The 19131-nt window shown below is 36.2% G+C and overlaps 1 protein-coding gene across 4 annotated transcripts in view; it reads left to right on the top strand.

The window, feature by feature from the left end:
* The window catches only part of TTC21B (tetratricopeptide repeat domain 21B), a 73467-nt gene extending 61869 nt beyond the window's left edge, over positions 1 to 11598 (top strand). For 3 of the 4 annotated variants that reach the window (XM_087435334.1, XM_087435333.1, XM_004428240.3), the window contains 4 exons: positions 1105 to 1329; positions 4987 to 5107; positions 8936 to 9003; positions 10470 to 11598. In XM_087435334.1, the coding sequence (XP_087291460.1) occupies positions 1105 to 1329; positions 4987 to 5107; positions 8936 to 9003; positions 10470 to 10547 (492 nt within the window). In that variant the 3' untranslated portion in view covers positions 10548 to 11598. Of the gene's footprint in view, positions 1 to 1104; positions 1330 to 4986; positions 5108 to 6195; positions 6283 to 8935; positions 9004 to 10469 lie in introns of those variants that run through there. The other variant, XR_015553213.1, reaches the window with a different exon arrangement.
* Positions 11599 to 19131: the final 7533 nt, after the last annotated feature.

The following is a 19131-nucleotide window of genomic DNA, read 5'->3' as shown; positions in this document are numbered from 1 at the left end:
CCTCTTTATAAAAGCATCACAGTCCCTCTGCTGAAATTTAAGAAGTACCCTAGTTTTATCAGGGACATACCCATTATTGCTTAGGTAAGTTGGTTTTCTGGATCAGTCCCTAATGGCCTCCATTTTATACCAATTCTTATTAGTTTGATGATTTCACAGAGTGACATTTTCTGACTTTGAACTCTGTCTAAAAGAACATTGTATTTTATAGACACTATCAAGAAGCTGCAGACTCCATATCTACAATCACATTTTAAGGCATGAGTTTGTCTCATATAATTTCCAAATGATTAATTAATTACATGCCATATTTGTAACATTTCATTGCTCAAAGTTTATTGAGTGAAGAAGATTTTGAATAAAATGAGAAGGGAGGGAAAAAGAGCAATAGAAGTCAAGATAGGTGGGAATATCATTTGCAGGTAAAGCATTCTGTTTGTTATTCCTGTTTTACAGGTGAAAGAACTAAGGAGCCAAAATGCAAAGTCGTGAAACATAAATGTACAATTAGGATTACACTGAAAGAGAATTTTGTTTATTTTTTCTGTTTTTATACAAAACCAGAACAGCCAGTCAATCCCATTAAAGACCGAGTTGCCCTAATTGTCTGGAATTGTGTGGTTATGGCATCTGCATACTTATTGAATTATCTTGACCACATGGTGCCTCACCAAGTTTCTTCATGGTAGCTTGAGGTTACTTGATGTGTTAAAGAATGACCATATCCCAGTTACCTATTTGGAGCCAGAAATGGAATCCACAGGGCCGGCCCCGTGGCTTAGCGGTTAAGTGCGTGCTCTCCGCTGCTGGCGGCCCGGGTTCGGATCCCGGGTACGCACCGAGGCACCACTCCTCCAGCCATGCTGAGGCCGCATCCCACATACAGCAACTAGAAGGATGTGCAGCTATGACAGACAACTATGTACTGGGGCTTTGGGGGAAAAATAAATAAATAAAATCTTTAAAAAAAAAAAAGGAAATGGAATCCACAGGCCCGTTCTTACATTATGTAGTACTTGCTGCTTTCCATGTGTTTTCCTTTTAAACCTAGCACACTTATTTATGTTTGTGTATCTGGGGGTCTAAAGTTTTGTTTTCTTACAGAAGGATCATATTCCAGCACTTTTGGGAATGGCAACAGCTTATATGATCTTGAAACAGACGCCAAGAGCCAGAAACCAGCTGAAGCGGATTGCAAAAATGAACTGGAATGCTATTGATGCTGAGGACTTTGAGAAGAGTTGGCTGCTACTTGCTGATATTTATATTCAATCAGCAAAATACGATATGGCAGAAGAACTGTTAAAACGGTGCCTGCGTCATAATAGGGTAGGTGATTGAAAAGTAAAAAATAGGGCCGGCCCCGTGGCTTAGCTGTTGAGTGCGCGTGCTCCGCCACTGGCGGCCCGGGTTTGGATCTCGGGCGCGCACCAACGCATCGCTTCTCCGGCCTTGCTGAGGGCGCGTCCCACTTACAGCAACTAGAAGGATGTGCAACTGTGACATACAACTATCTACTGGGGCTTTGGGGAGAAAAAGGGAAAGAAAAAAAAAAAGTAAAAAATAATTGTTAACCTTTGTTGTATAAACTTGCTATAATAGGTTATTATTGGTTCTATTCTGAAGCCCGTTTGGTCCATTTCTGAGGGTTCTTGTGTGTTTTTTGAAAACTAAATGTTTATTCTTACCACAATGAGGAAATAAATGTTAATAGTAAGAAAGCAGTCATTTGCCCTTGAAAATAAAAAAATAGAGATTTATGCAGTTTCAAGTTTCAGCTGTGTGGTATGCCCTACTTACAGAAAGTGTTTCTGGAATGTCAAGCATTTGCCTGTGATTATCCATCTCATCCCAGAGCTAATGAAAATTGCAGAAGAACACATTAATTGCAGACGTCTGTCCCTCCTATTAAGAAGTAGTCTTGAGGAATTTACTGCAGCTGCATGTCATTTCCACATTATTAGAATCCACTATGCATAAGATATTTGGTGGGGAAAAGCCTTTTGAGCATTTAATTTGATTTGTTTAATAAAAAGTCCTTATCAAATTGGAAATCTTAAAGTCCCTAGAATTTAAGATTCTTTACTAATAGTGCATTTTGGTGTTTCATCACAAAAAAAGAATGTCTTATTAAAACATTTTTTAAGTTAAGAATTTGTTACTATTTGTTGAAAAAGAATTGTACCCAACTTAGAAACTTGAGGATATTTATCTATATAGATTCATATTAGTTACTTCAAAATCTTAATCACAGTAAATTTATGTTTTATTCTCTTTGAGCAAATTAGATTACAAAATGGATCTTTTTTTTTTTTAAGAATAGTGATTATCTAATACTAAGTTACTTTCTCTAGAACTTTAAAAGCCTAAAACATCAAGCCATTTATCAACTTACAGTTTATACATCTAATTTTAAGTTAAATTGGCCTTGAAAAACAGAGAATACTCATTAGTAGGCTTTGAAAAATCTAACCTGCTGAATAGCTGACGCTTTTTGAACAAAATGCCTAGTCTAGGATTAAGCAAGACTGTGTGGGAATTAAGGTTTGGATGCAGATAGAATTTCGGTTTGCCAGAACGCTGACAGCACTACACTGCGTGGCTGAACATGATGGCTACTGTAGAGGCATTAGCCCTGCTGATTAGGCATGTCAATATTGGAAGCATGAGATTCAGGAACTAGAGCTTAGAAACCTTGAATTATATAATTAAAAAGTGGAGATCATCCAGATCTGGGGCAGGAAATGTACAAGATGACACTAGACCATCTTGTCATACCAGATGGCAAGGAAGCCATTGAAGATGATTAGAGTCACATCAAGGACTCAGGAGCAAACTTGAAGACACTCTCACTAGCCAAAGTTGGGACTCTTTAAATATCAATAAGAATAGTAACTGCAGTGAATTGAAACACACCAAATACCATTTAAATCCATGAGTTCACAAAGATCCAAAAAAGGAAAAAAAAAAACCTTGGTCACCGTTGAAATATGCTAATAAACTAATTGTTATTTCTAAAGCTGGCAAATAAAGTGAAAAAATCAAGCATTTATCCCACCTTTTCTGTATGCACCATGCCACTGGGTAATGAAATAGTAGAAAAGAAGACGTTTCTCATTATAGATATTTTCCAGCTAATGAATGAAGAAAGAATGATAGAATATCACCATTTTCCAACCCTGATGAATTAATGAATGGGTATAACGTCATAAAAAGAGAGTCGGACATTATGTGCCTTCTGCTAGAAGAACTCCCCATCTGTGACAGGGCTCGCCTGGGGTGAGGCACTCACTTCGGCTCTAAAATTTGAAGGGGCACTTAAAATCTCAGTAATTATCGTAGTCACTTGGTGCTGCTATAATATAACCATAGCCAGGGTGACTTATAAGCAACAGAAATTTATTTCTCACAGTTCTGGAGGCAGGAAGTCTAAGGTCAGAATGCCAGCATGGTTCAGTTCTGGTGAGGGCCCTCTTCCTGGTTGCAGGCTGCCAGTTTCTCATTGTATCCTCACATGGTGGAAAGAGAGGGCAAGAGAATTCTCTGGGGTCCCTTTTATAAGGGCACTAATCCCATTTATGAGGGGTATACCTTTATGACCTAATTACCTCCCGAAGACCCCACCACCTAATACCATCACATTGGAGGTTAGGGTTTCAACATATGAATTTTAAGGAGGCACATTCAGTCCATTGTAGTAATCAAGATAAGTAAGAATTGAATGCAATATTTTTTAAAAAATCAAAATATCAGAATGTAAAATAGATAGAATCTGACAGTGCTGTGCTGAGCTATATTGAAGCCTGAACCAGAAGGGAAAATGTGTGCCCTGATATCCATGTTTGTATGTATTTTTTAATAAGTAATGGTTTTAGTGAAAGTATTATTGATATATTTTCTTGCATTAATCAGGAAAGTAAAATTATAATAAATTTTGTTTGGATATAAATAAAATATTCAAACTTAATGTGTTTTAATATATCTGCTTTTCAATTTATTAAATTAATTTAACATTCTGGAAACAATTAGCAATTTAAAAATATCTAAAAACATGTATACAGGGTTGTGCATTTTTCCTTTTGCCTCAAGCTCCAAAGGGCAGGGCATTGATCTATGAAGTAGTTTCAACCTCTTTCCCCCCAAATCAAAATCAAATCCAAACATCTGGATCTAATTACAATTTCTGGGAAATAACAAGGACATAGGAATATATTACATAAGCACAAGGATGCACTCAACTAAATCTAGGCTGTGAGAAACTCTAGGACAAACATTCTCATTTCTGCTACATTTAATTGTAAGAAAAGAGAGAGAGGGAGAGACATGAAGAAGAACCCTCTAGATCAAAAGAAGGTTGAGAGGCATTTCAATCCAGTTAGGCCTTATTTGGATCCTCATCCTAACAAAGTAAAAATATATGTATATATATATAGAGACCATTTGAAATTTGAATAGTGACTGGATATTTGATGATGTCAAAGAGTTGTTACATTTTAGGTGTGATAAATTGTTATGTTTAAAGAAAGTTCTTATTTTTAAAGAGGGATACTAAAATATTTATGAATGAAATGATACAATATCTGAAGATTTTTTAATCTGATAATACAGAAGGACAAATGTTTGGGCTAAAGTTGAAATGGTATTAGGAGTTAATTGTTGATCATTATACTGTTATTTTTATATCGGTATGTGTTGAAATTAATAATAAAACTTTTTTGTAATAAAAAGTCTACATATATGTGTGTAAAATACACATGTCCTTGCCTCACACCCAAAAATCCTGATTCTGTAGGTTTAGGGTGGGGGCTTGGCATCAGAATATTTTAAGTCCCATAGATGATTTGATTGCATAGCCAAGATTGAAAACCATTGTTTTATGTGCCATTTAAATGAGTTAATATGGTTGACCTCTATAGTCATAAGGAGCCCATAAAATCTTTGTGGTATCAAGTTTAATCTATTGATTCATCTTCCATTTTTCTTCAGTCTTGCTGCAAAGCTTATGAATATATGGGATACATTATGGAGAAAGAGCAAGCGTATTCAGATGCTGCCTTCAACTACGAGATGGCATGGAAATATGGCAACCAGACAAATCCAGCAGTAGGTGAGTTTAACAAATTAGACACTAGGTTTTCACTGGAAACTTGGGTTTTATTGTAAATCTTCGTTTAAATGCATTTGATTTTCTTTTTAAGAACAAAATATACATTAAGAGCAAACTTCGTCAGTTCTGAAAAATAAATGTTATATTCATAATAGATTATTAGCTACTAATAGTTATTAAGTATAATTTCCTGAGATTCAAACTTGTCTTCAATCACCTTAGATGACATCTAATGTAATCTGTCCCTTTCTCTTCCTTCACCCTCTGCTATTTTCAAAATGGTAATGCTGTGGGGGAAAGTGTTCCATTGTCAAGTAAGTTAGAAAAATATTTCATTAAATCAAGTTCTACAGGTTTTTTTACTGCAGAACTTCTCAAACCCGTTAAACCTTAATGTATATTGTGATGGATATCACAGAGGGGACATGTGTCCCACAATAATTTGACCATGGAACTTTTTTTTTTTCTTCTGAGCATCTGGAAACATCATCTTATTCCAGTGGTAGACTGATGGTTTGAGGAATGCTAGTCTCTAGTGTCCCTAAGGTGGGCAGCATCCAGAATATGCTTAGTGGCTACCATCTCCCCACATTGTGAGGGAGCTCATCTCCGTGCTTCTCTTTCTTTACATTGAGCTGAAATGTGTTTCATTGAAACTGCCCTGGTCTGTTCTCTGGAGCAACCCACAGAGTCCTTTCCCTCTTACACATAATGGCCTCCTGATTGCAAGCTTCTGTCCTGTGTCTCCTAAGGTTTCTCTTCAAACCATCCTCAATTGCTTGTCCAGTCTTGCTGAGATCTGCTTCCAAGTCTTTCACCCTCCTTGTTGCTGTCTCCTAGAAACTCTAGAATAGTGCTTTCCAAACTGTGCTTTGGAATACTTGATGAGATATTAATAGATATTTCTGTTAAAAAATAGAGAGAGAGAGAGTTGAGTGTGAGGAGATTAGATTCCTTGGCCAAATACATTTGGAAAAGGCTATTTTATTTGTTTGTGTCCCTCCTGGCCTGTTGTACCAGAAATGAACAAGTTCTTAAGTGTGATTTAAGAACTAATTGTATCGATAATGAAGCTTTTTTTTTTTTAGGCATACAGTAGTTAATTCAACCTAAGATGGCATCCATCTTTTTGGCAGCTGTGTCACAGTATGGACTCAGATTTAATTTGCAGTCAAGTAGGTCATGTTTGCACTAACTGCTATCAGTTCAGGACTTTCCTACCTTGTATTTTTCTGGGATCTGTTATTTTATTGGAGTTGTATAGAGCACAGGAACTAACGTTTGTTAATAATATTTTTCCTTCACAAGCATTGTGCATCTTACAGAATAAAATCAGCTTGTTAAATGAAAATTCCTTAAAATCCTTAAAACATATGTAATTTCGATGCTTTATCCCACAAGAGGAATACATTTAGAAGTTAAATTATTTAAATATTCTGTACCTTGGAAGACTTCAACAAATATAAAGATTCTAACTCACTAGTTCTTTCATTATGTCATCTTTGTATTTTTTGGATGATTTTATCAATTCCTCTGACTTGTCCTTAGTAAGCTTTTCTCTGAGGCTCTCAGTTAATTCTTTAGTTTCTTCCTTAAGATTGTCATTGCATCCAACACCCCCAACCTGTGTGGCCAAGTTAATACAGTGATGTGCCACATAACAATGTTTCGATCAACAATGGACTGCATATAGGATGATGATCCCATAAGATTAGTACCATATAGCCTACCACACACCTGGGCTATACCATCTAGGTTTGTGTAAGTACACTCCATGATGTTTGCACAACAATGAAATCGCCTAATAATGCATTTCTCAGAACGTATACCTGTCATTAAGTGATGCATGACTGTAATGCATTTCACTTTTTCATTTGTCAGTAAATCCTTAAAATCATGGTTGTGTTCTTTGCATGGGATTCAGGCTTGAGTATTGTCACTGTAGAAGGCACCAGGAAGTGAGATCCAGTGAGAGAAGAGCACGTTCGTGTTTCTCCTTTCACACCCATTCTCGGGTTACACGATAGTAACTAGACTATTTACATTGTTCGTGTTCCCTTTCCCTCTCTCTCTTCTATTTTTTCCCTTGATTACATAGAGTTGAATTCTTAGAAGCTTGACAGATGCAGTGCAGCTGCAGTACACATGTTCTTTGCCATTTCTAGCCCTTTATTTCCTCTCTAAAATTTTTTGAACGAGATGATCAATCAAGTTTCTTCTGACATTAAAACTGTGTTTTTTATTTAGTGGTTACATAGAAAAAAATTGCTAATATTTGTGTGGTGCTCTAAAGTTTTTAAAAGCATCTCACAACAGGTATTTCATTTGACCTTTAAAATTACATTAAGAGAGAGAAGAGTTATTATCCACATTTTTTGGATGAGGAAACTTGAAATTGACAGCTCAAGTAACTTGCCTAAGGTCTCAAAGCTAGTCAGGAAGCCAGAAACCAAAACTTAAATTCAAAGTTTGGGCTCTAGTTTCCGTGTAAATTATGTTTGGCTTGACAGCTTAAATTGTTTTCCTTTTTAAATGTCACAAATTTTATTTATTAGTCCATTTCGACATTCCTTTGTGAGGATATCTAGTTTACCTCTCTAAAACTTATTTTTCATCTTGGACAGTTCTATATGCATATGTGTGTGTGTGTGTGTGTGTATGTATCAAATACTATAAATTTGAGACAATTCCTATTTCTTACTTTTTACTACCATATGATTACATTAGCCAGTAATTCTTTTCAAACATTTGTTTGAAATTCTAAAAATTTGTTTTGGTACTTTGATTAGAGCCCAAGAGCAGCATTCAAATTTCCCTTTTTCATATTTTTAAGTGGTAAAATGAAATATTTAATTTATTAATAACGTATTATTTTACACTGTGCTGTATCTTATTTATTGAGTACACCACCACTGTTACTTTTTCTGTCTTTGCCTTAGTTTGCTTACTCTTACAGCATTCTTACAGGAGAACAACAGTCATGTAAGAATGTCTTAAAACTTTCTCCTAAATTGTCGCTATTTGAAACGTGACATTTCAATATCAGTAATTGTGATAATTGTTACTTATTGTTGTGGAACATCTGATGACTAATCCACTCTCTTCTGGGCCTCTCTCCTCCCTGCTCCCCCCTCTCACATTTACTCCAGGTCTGTTTGGATCCTACGTGTCCTTCTACCACTGGCCTTCACATGTATAGTTCCCTCTGCCTAAAAGTGTCGTTGCTTCCCGCTCCCTTGTCCTAGTTTGTGCCTCATCCTTCAGATTTCAGACATTGCCTGACACCCACCCCATCCCCAACCAGGCTTCTTTTATAGCTCTCTTGGCCTTTATTTCATAGCATTTATCTCAGTTTTGAAATTATTCATTTACTTACATGATTACTTAAATAATGTACTTTCCTAGTAGAATGTAAACCTCGTGACTGTAGGAACCAGTTTGCCTGACGTGTTAAGAGCTAAATAAATCTATACTATATAAATGAATCACTGTGTTATCATGTCCTGCCCTATGATGAGTTTTTACCATAATCTGAAATAAATGAGACGTTTCTAATAAGTTACTAAACCACATTTATGGGATGGCAGTCTTCTAACCCAACAGTATACACACTATGGTCCTTTTTTCCAACTCCATTTTCTTTCCTACCTGTTCTCCTTTGCTGTCACTCCACCTTCTGTTATTCATCCCTTCCCTCTATCGCAGTACAGTCACCAGCCACCATTAAGACTTCTGTAAGTAAGCAAACAAAGGAGGAGGCAAAAAAGATAACACTAGCAGTGTGCTCCATAAATAGTCCTGTATCATTATGGATTTTTGTCTTAACAGGATACAAACTGGCATTTAATTACTTAAAAGCAAAAAGATATGTGGATGCAATTGACATATGTCACCAGGTAACACTTAAATTTAGATTTCTTAAAATTTTTCGGATGAACAATTTCCTACTTTTTGTTAATCTCAAGATGTACATGAATAGACGTAGAAGGTTTAGTATTTTGGTTAAATGACTTATCAAATACATCTGGGAGAGATTATCAGTTTTCAAAGTTTAGAAAATAATAAAGTTTACTTAAACATATATGTTTTTAATTAGGGCTCAAATAACAAAATGTTTGTCAATTTAAAGAAAGAGGCTAGAAGAGAAGCATGTTAAATAAAACTTAATCTTTAAGTCAGAAGATATTTGAGAATTGTTATAGGTTCTTAAGTCATTGTTCTGAATAGAAGTTCTTGTGAATGTGTCTAAGTCTAGTGATCAGAGAATTCAGATTTATACATTTCAGATGAAAGGTATTTCTGTAATTTAGAAGTCATTCAGGGCCGGCCCCGTGGCTTAGCGGTTGAGTGCGCGTGCTCCGATGCTGGCGGCCCTGGGTTCGGATCCCGGGTGCGCAGCGACGTGTGGCTTCTCCAGCCATGCTGAGGCCACGTCCCACATACAGCAGCTAGAAGGATGTGCAGCTATGACATACAACTATCTACTGGGGCTATGGGGGAAAAATAAATTAAAAAAAATTAAAAAAAAAAAAAGTCATTCAATTACATTTCTGTAATTGATCCCCTACTAAATGATCCCTTACTAAAATGACAAATATTTAAGTTGCAGTTTTAGAATTTGCAGTTTCTTTATATAAACATTGTCTCATTGATATTCCGTGTAAGGCATTATATTAAACATTGTTAGGAGCTACACGAAAAGCTCCTTAGAAGAGAATTATGTAATATCCCTTATCCCAGATAGCTGTGACAGCATCATTACAGTAAACACTTGGCCTCAGTGATTGCTATTGATTAGAGTCTCTCGTAAGTCAGTATTTCACATGAAGGTTAAGGTTGTACATTAATGTAAGGTTATACATTAGAATCTTTGTGGAGCTTCTTTTTAAATGAATGTCTCTCCACTCTTAGACTCAGTAGGCCTGGAAATTTGTATGTTTCCAAATCACTCCAGGTAAATCTGATGTGTGGTCGTGGTTAAAAATAACTTTCTAAGGGTTTTTTAAATATCATGCATAAATAGCTAAATTAAAAAAATATTTTAAATCGTTGATCCATAGTTGTTTTCTGTAACTGATCTGTTAAGGAAGTAATTATATTTGTTGTATTTTCCACACAGAGTATTCATATTCTACTATTTACATCTAATTAGTATTAATATAAATGAATCATCATGTCACATCTCCCTGTCACCTTTAAAAAATGTTGTTATATTTGTAGTATTAATTCCATGAAATCTCAGCTGTAATGCTCATTTCTAGTAAGTTTTGTAGCTCCCCAATTCTCAATGATTAATTAGAAGTTCTCGTGCTTTTGTTTCATTTTTGTTTTTTGTGTTTTTTGTGTTTTTTTTTTTTTGCAGGTTCTTGAAGCACATCCAACTTATCCAAAAATCAGAAAGGATATACTTGATAAGGCCCGTACATGTTTAAGACCTTGAAAATTATTTTAATTTAGTTTGTTGGTTCAGTGGGAAATGAAAAGAATCTGAGTTTTTCCAGTTCCAAATAGGTTTGAGCTACATTTTATAATAGAAGCATACTTTTTCTCCAGCAGAGGCTGCTGTTGTATATAAAAGGAAACACTGTCAAATGGATGGTTCCTGATGGAGAATGTGAATGAGAGGTGTTTTATTTGATTGACTGTCTTGATTAGGTGCAGATTTGGTGTTGTTGGTAAAGATTATAACCCATTTTTATAAAGAATATTTTGTTAAAATCTAGGTAATTAAGTATCCAATATCTTTTCTAAGGAGTATTAGCTGTTTATTTCAGGAAATATATCTAAAATGCTATTGTTCGCTGTTAAAATTTTTTGTTAACAATCTCTCGTTTCAAAGCTTTGAGTAAATTCCTTGTAAATAATTTGTGAGAAAGAAAATATATTTTTAATAAAGATTTTGTAAATTTATGGTTTGTATTCCTCTTGGAACTTAAAAGACATGGTAAGTTTTGCAAAATGAGGGTAAGCTCCCCATGCAGTCTGCAATGTTAATGAATAGTATTGCAGAAAATGTGACTTTCCTAGAAAAATTTTTTGAAAAGTGTAAAGAGTATGAATTTCCCTTCCCTTTGTTGAACTCCTTCTGCCTGCTCTCAATGCCAATGTGATCTTGAGAAACAGTTAGTACCTGAAATCAGTTTAAATACGTAAACCTTTATAGCAATATTTAACCTTAGCCCAAAGGCTAGGTCTTTTGGTGTAACTTCAGACTCTGTAACACCTGGTGGAGAAGAGTGACAAGATAGTTTTGGTCAACAGGGACTCACAAAGCACACCATATGACAGCAACTGCCTACCCTATTGTGCTTCAGACCATCCTGGCAGAACCATTCTCACCCTTTCACGCTAAGTTTAACCTCATCTAGTAAACTCAGTTCTTAGCATTATTTTTAATTTATTGTCTACATCATTTTCTGTTGTTTTTAAAGATACAATAAACATAGTCTTCGATTTCATTTGCATTTTCAATAAACACAGTATTTTTACAAGTCACTTGTTGCTTTTAAGTGTCCTGTGTTTGTTTCTTTTGAGCTACATTCTTTTGTCCCTGCTCATTTCTCCAATTTTCCAAAGTCCATTTTATTCCAATTATATGTTATAAAATTCTAATCCTTCTTCTTTTTCACCTACCTTTTATTTATGGCATTTCGTGAAAATGTTTAATAATAAGAGCATTTATGAAGCATTGCATATCTGTTAAAACACTTTCACATGTCTTATTAACATTTGATGCTTACAACCCTATATTATAGATATTATTATCCCTGTTTTACAGTTCTGAAACTGACAGATGATCTGTTTCTCTGTAATTCAGGAGAAAAAAAAAATAAGCCTAAATGGACATTGTTAAGGACATCATATAACAGAATACCTTTAGTAGTTTTAATGAACTTGCATCATGGAATGCTAGAATCTTGGAAATTGGATAAAGTGGAACATCTGTTCTCCCAGCAAGACATTTCCAAATCAGTTTTCCTATCTGTAAAATGAGGAGTTTGTTTTTGTTTCTTAAGCAGCCACTTATTTTGCACCTGCTATTTGTTAGATACTGTTTAGTAATTTTCTTTACATTGTCTTTTAGTTCTCACTTAACTCTCCAGAAAAATAACACTCATTTTTCAGATGAGGAAGATAAAGTTCAAACTAAATGATTTGCCCAAGGTCACAGAAAAAATATCAGAATCTGGATTCCATACTGGCCCAGACTTCAAAGCTCATGCCCTATTTCTTATATTAAGGTACCTTCCATAACTAAGAAGGACTATCTATATGAAAAAAAATTTTCTTGTCTACATCTGGCTAGCAGATGAAACTAACTGTTCTATCACAGAGATAGCTAAGTAATGAGGAACAAGAGGAACTGAGTGGAATGAACAGTCTTAGAAATGTAGGAACTATTAAAGTCTAAGTGAGGAGCAGGGTAGTGTAGTAGTTAAGAACAAGGATTTGAAGTCCGACCAGCCTAGGTTTAAATTTTGGCACCACCACTTACTGCATGTTTCATCTTTCTCAAATTACATAGGCTCTCTGAACCTCGGTTTTCTCATCCATAAAGAAGCATATAAAGATGATAACCTGCCTCAGGTTGTTGTAAGGATTAAATGAGAACATATATAAAACCTCTAATGAATCTGACTCAGACTCTTAATAAATAGTAGCAATATTTGTTTATTATCAGCGGAACAGGGCCATGGAGTAATTGCAAACTGAGAAGCACCTCTTGGAAGCGAAGAGAAAATGCAGTCCAGGCTGAGAGGAAGAGACAAGTAGTTCCCCTAGAGCACACAGCCGTACAGAATCCAGGATTCTCACTGATCCTCTCCCTCCCCCAACCTCCGGTTCCTTCTACTTTATCTCCCTCCCTCCCTCTCCTTTCTCCACCCACCAAACATTAGGCTGCACTCTGTACGTGCAGAAGTTCATTTCATCCATCTCGAGCATACCTTTGCCCCACCCTCCTCCCCCTGGAATTCTCTCCCTACTTACCTCTCCCTTACCCTCACTTCCGTCTCCAAGCTTCCTTCTCTAGGTGTGTTCTTTCTTTCATTCAGGTATCAGTTTATTATCACCTCCTCAGAGACCGTGTCCAGGCCCACAATCTAAAGTAGCCATCCTGTCATTCTGTATCATATCACCCTTTTTAAACTCTATTTAGCAGTTAGTAATCTCTAATGTTTTTCTTGTTCACTAAGGCTTGGTTTATGACCAAGCCTTACGTGACACGCCCAAGATTGCACATCCAGGAAAGCTGGGACTCAAAGTGCTCTGAACTGCTACTTGAGAGAATCAAGTTAAATGAGAGTTTGGGGCCTGCACTCAGGATGGAGAGGGGAGAGACACAACATGAACGAGAGAATTTTATGTAGACCTGGGATCTGAATACCACTTCCCTCGTGGTAAGAAGTAGTTATAAGTTTAATGCACTTTGACCTTAAGCCAGCTAGTATGGTGAAGTGGGTCCCAAGAGGAAATAGCTTTCTTCCCCAGAAGTCAAGAACCTAGAGCAATTCTGGAAGGCTTTTATGCACGGACAGCTGAGGAAGCTAGGTTGAACTTTGCAAGAGGGTACAGTAGATAATGGAATCACTATGGAAACCAAAAGACCAATTAAGACTCTGACAGGAACTTAGTTTGGGACTAGAGAGGACAAATGAATAGCCTTAAACCAGGATCATATAACAGTGCTAGTGGGGATAAAGTAGCAAATATTTTTTGTTGTGTTATTTGTTTTTAATGAAAGATTGGCAAAGGTGCAAGGAAACCACCACATTCATACGCTGCTGGTAGAGTGTAGTGCAGCCTCTCTGAAGGGCAGTTTGTCAGTATGAGTTGTAAGCTTGTCGTTTGGCTGAGTAATCCCACTTAGAGAAATTTATCATGGGAGATACTGAAATTTTCTCAAGGATTTTAGTTAAAAAAAATTGTAACAACAAATAGCTTGGTTTTTTGGTTGTTACCAAAACATTCAACATAAACAAAATGGTCAGATATATTAAAGTTTACCCGATAATGGAGTACTATGTAGTCATGAAAAACTGTTTTCAAAGATTTTTTTAATTTATTTTTTAAAACTTTTTTCAAAGATTTTTTAACTGCTGGGCCGGCCTGTGGCTTAGCGGTTAAGTGCACGCGCTCCGCTGCTGGCGGCCTGGGTTCGGATCCCGGGCGTGCACCGACGCACCGCTTGTCCGGCCATGCTGGGGCCGCGTCCCACACATACAGCAACTAGAAGGATGTGCAGCTGTGACATACAACTATCTACTGGGGCTTTGGGGGAAAAAAATAAATAAATAAAATTATTAAAAAAGAAAAAAGATTTTTTAACTGCTAAAATTCTCACAAAATAGTGAAAAAGCAGGAAACATAACTGTTCATATAAGATTAATTTGCAAAAAAATATTAATAGATGCATAGATATAGATATACAAAACCAGATGAAATTAACTCAATTTTTAACAGTAATTATATCTGAGTGATGAAATATCAGAATTTTTATTTCTGTCATTTTGCAACTTAAATCAACGAACATATACATTAAAAATAAATATAAAAGCTTTTTTTAGAGAACAGCCTTCTCAAACTTGCTTTTTGCTGATGGTTTAAAGCTATTTTGCTGAGCAAAGATGAGCAGGAAAAAATAAAAGCTGACATTTTTCAACTCTTAACACCCACACTTTACTACTAATACAAAATGTAATCTGGTTTATTTCAGCTGTCACAGAAAAAGATTCAGGAATTGCAAGACAGGAGGAGACTCCGCCAGAAAATGGTAAGAGGAGTGGTAATAGCGCTAGTAATAGGAGGACACGGGAGTTGCTAAGGGGAGATGCGAGTACCTCTTGTCAAAAAGAGTAAAAGCACAGCCCGGCAGCTAAAAAATTGAGAGCAAAGCCAATTCTCGGCGCTTTTGGTCCATTATTATAGTGACAGAGTTTTAATGATGATCCTACCAAGTTTGATTAGTAAGAAGCCAGTGGAAATAATTGAAATCACACAGGGCCACAACGTGTGTTGTGTAATGTGTGTCCTGAGCAGAGGGACCCAGTGGAGGGGGGAGTCGAGCCCGCACTCCAATCTTGCATCCCGCAACTGCATCCCCTTGGAGGAAGAGGGCCCCCTTTTCTAATCTGGTTCACCAGGTTTCCTCGCAGGTTAGCAATAGCTCTGTGAATGGAGGCCGAGGAACTAGAGACAGTTTCCAGACATGGAAAATGTTTCAATACAGGGCTGAGGGTGAGAGAGCCATAAGGGGGTGGCTACAGAGGGACATACGAGGTGTCATTGTTTTGTTTTTTAAGATAGGAGCTACTTGAGCATCTTGCAATATTTATGGGAAAAAGCCAGTAGATATTGAACATACAAGAAAGAGAAGAGGGGAAAACCTGAATAGGAAAAGGGTGGGGTCCAGGGGGCGTTTAGAAGAATTAGAGTTCAGAGAAATGTGATTTTTGTAAAGGGAGTAAAGGAACAATATAACTACAGAACGAGGTATTGTATATGAAGGTGGCCTGAGGAGCCCTTATGCTAATTGGCTCCAATAGTTTTATAATAAATAAAATGGATGTTGACCTGGGGGTAGTACCACTCCTTCATATGCATGGAATTTGGGGGCTTCTGTTTTCCTTGGGCTCTGAAGTATTTTTCACTTACTTCCAAGTTCCTCGTGGTTGCTGGAAGTCTGCCTGCCAGATTAGAGGGGGGGTTACTGTAACATAATAAATCATAGTTATGAGCAAAAAAGTGTTACTTTTTAATACTCTTCTTAAGAACCAGATGTTTTCTAGAGAAATGCTTCACTCTACAATCTGCCTTACAGTGCACATAAATGGATCTGGCACAATGCCGGTAAAAGCAATTTGATCCCATAACTGAGGAAAGCTGAGTAATGAGCAGGTTCTAAATGTCTTCCTTCCGAGTGGTATAACCTTAGAATCTATGGCAGTCTTTAAACCAGGCTGTTTTCAAATAGTGTGTATGTTATTTTTATCTTTTTTCAAACAAATTCTTTTGGCAATGTAAAAGAAACTCTGTTTTAAAAAAAAACATAAAGGTATTTTAAGAAGGTAATTACTATTTCAGTTTCCGCCAAAAGCAGACTAGTTTTATTTTTAATGGGTAAATGATGTAAAAACCTTAAAAAAAAAAACACTTGAAACACAAAGAACAGAGCTGCGAAGTATTCAGTAGTATCTTCACTTATAATGGGTCAGAGTAATAGATCCTTTTCACAGTTAGAGATTAAACTTTCTTTGAAAAACCCACAACTTAAGCACATTGAAGGAAAAAAACAGACTAAAATGCTAAGCAGTTACGTAAATGCTCTTTTCACAGTTTAAGTTAAATACTTGAAGTTGCTCTAGTCAATAAATGAAAACTTCTCCCTGACATATAATTTCTTGAAAAATTTCTGGCCAATTTTTTACATTGACTGAAGTCGCAAATTGCAGAGGATAGATCGAGGGGGATATGGGAGCAGGGGAAAGTCCAGGATCTTGAGAAGACCTAAGGGCAAAGTTAAAATGATTGCACACACACCATACCAAGAGGCAAGGGGAAGAAATGGGGCCAAGATATGTCTGTATCCTGACGTCACTCCTCTTTGCTAAGCACACAACTCTACTGCCTCCCATGAAGTGTAATATCTTTTTGTATGTGTTGGGATATAGTTGTTTTCACAGATTTCTTAAAACGTAAATATTCATTATTCTAGTTCCAATAAAAATTGTTTTGTTTCCACAAAAAGAGAAAAAAAATTTTTGGTTGATTTTTTTTAACTTTTCATTTGGAAATCATTTCAAACTTACAGAAGTTGCGTGAATAAGAAAAGTACCAAGAGCACCCACATGGCCTTTACCCAAAGACATACTAAAATATTGCTAATATTTTACCTCATTTGCTTTATCATTCGCAACTTCACATAAATATGCACATACCTATATGTAAAATGTTTTTTCTGAAGATTTTGAGAGTAATTTGCATACATCATACATCATACATGCCTCTGTACTCCTAAGTACTTCAGTGTGTATTTCCTGAGAATAGGGATATTCTCCAATATAATCACAATACAGTTATGAACCTCAGTAAATTTGACATAGATACAATACTTTTAATCTACAACTCTTCACCGCCAATTGATCCAATAACGTCCTTTATGCCATCCTTTTCCTCCAGTCAAGTTCCACTCTGAGATACGGTATTGCATTTACTTGTCATGTCTCTTTCGTCTTGTTTAATCTGTAGCATTTCCACAGCCTTTCTCTATCTTTAATGACACAGCCATCTTTGAAGAATACAGTCCTCTGTCTCCCCACTTTTTTTTGGAAGAGTGTTCTTCCATTTTGGGCTTGTCTGATATTTCCTCTTGATTCGATCTGAGTTGAGCCTTCCTGGCCATAATAACACAGAAGTAACGCTGTGTCCTCATCTTATCCATCTGCCTTCATTGGTGACAGTACCCTTGATTACCCAGTTAAATTTTTTCACTATATAGTTATTTTTTTCCCTTGCAGATAATAACCAATTGCTGAGAAGACACTTTCAGATCATACAAATATTCTGCTCTTCTTCAAAAAGTTCCCCCAGATTAGCATGATTCTTGCCTGATCTAATCTCTACCATGATGATTATAAAAGATGATACCCTAACATCAGCATTTTCTCCACATTACCAGCTAGTCAGCTCTCACCTTTTTACTGTAAGCAAGACCCCCTACCTTGCTTATTTCTTATTATTTTTTACTTTTTATATATTTAATTCATCTATTATTTACTATCATATGGGTTCATGAATTCCTAGTTTTTTCAATGATTCATAATTCATTAATATTCTTAATTATTTCGGTGCTCAAATTGTTTCAGATTTGGCCAGCAGGAGCTGCTTCAAGCTGACTCCTGTGTCCTGGGACTGCCCCCTCATTCACTTTTTTTTTTAGCACTTTCCTTCTTTCTAGCATACCAAAATAGCCCAGGTTTAACTTCTAATTACCCTGCCCCAGCCCTGGAATTAGCAATTTCTCAGAGAAGCCTTGGTTCCCTTTAGTGGTGGAATAGTATTAGAGATCAAGATCTTAGTTCTAAGTGTGCTCATCGCTACCAGGGTGAATTGCTTCTAAACCCTTTCAGCAAATAGTAAACATGTGAACGTCTATGTGTATGTGTGTATATGTATATACACTGATGTACATATATATACACACACATATATGTGTGCATATATATACATGCATACATCCATACAAATACACACACTGACACATTCTAGAAATCACAAAATGACACCAATTCCTCCAATTCCAACTCATCGCTGTAGAATTCTTTCTTGCTTTCTCCCAGTTTTCATTTGTATGTCCCTTCTTCCACAGTGAGACCCTGAGTCCCACAACCTCAACATATTTGTTCATTTCTTCAATCCTATAAGCCATTTCAAATAATTTGAGAATTGCTGAACACTCATAACAAATAATAAACCTACTAAAAAGAGTTCTGGATTTGTTTGCTGTCCCCCACCTCCCACACCATCACCAATTTTGATTGATTTCAATGTTGATAAATTTAACAACCTATCTTAAAATGTTACCATAAGCATTTCCCAGAGGCATGAGGTATTTTAAAAATCAAACTAAATAATTTATTGCTGACAGAAGTGTATGCTCTGCTCCATGGACCAGCTTTGCAGTTTCCTTCCAAATATCCATCTACTTGCAAAATAAATGCTATCCCTCCCCACACCAACCAGTGTCATATTAATGGTATAGTGGCAGGAAGGAGAGTAGGAGACTCAAGCTTAAGCAAAACATTATGTGCTGAGGATTGAGAGTTGAGATTTTTGTTAAAAATATGTAGTAGATCTACATTCTCATAAACTGATTTTTTGTTTGCCCTTTGCTGTGATGTTTTACACAGCAGTTATAAACATCTCTAAATACATAAGAGGAAAATTTTCTTCCTAGATTATTCAAAGTACAAGTTTCTGGTTTATAGTGAGGAACACCATTTCTCTCGACCTGCTTTTTTTCATTG

The sequence above is a fragment of the Ceratotherium simum genome, chromosome 9 (assembly GCF_057802395.1).
Source record: "Ceratotherium simum simum isolate JZ-2026a chromosome 9, ASM5780239v1, whole genome shotgun sequence".
Classification (NCBI taxonomy): domain Eukaryota; kingdom Metazoa; phylum Chordata; class Mammalia; order Perissodactyla; family Rhinocerotidae; genus Ceratotherium; species Ceratotherium simum.
Note: the sequence above shows the minus strand (reverse complement) of the source record. Positions and strands in the feature narration are given on the sequence as shown.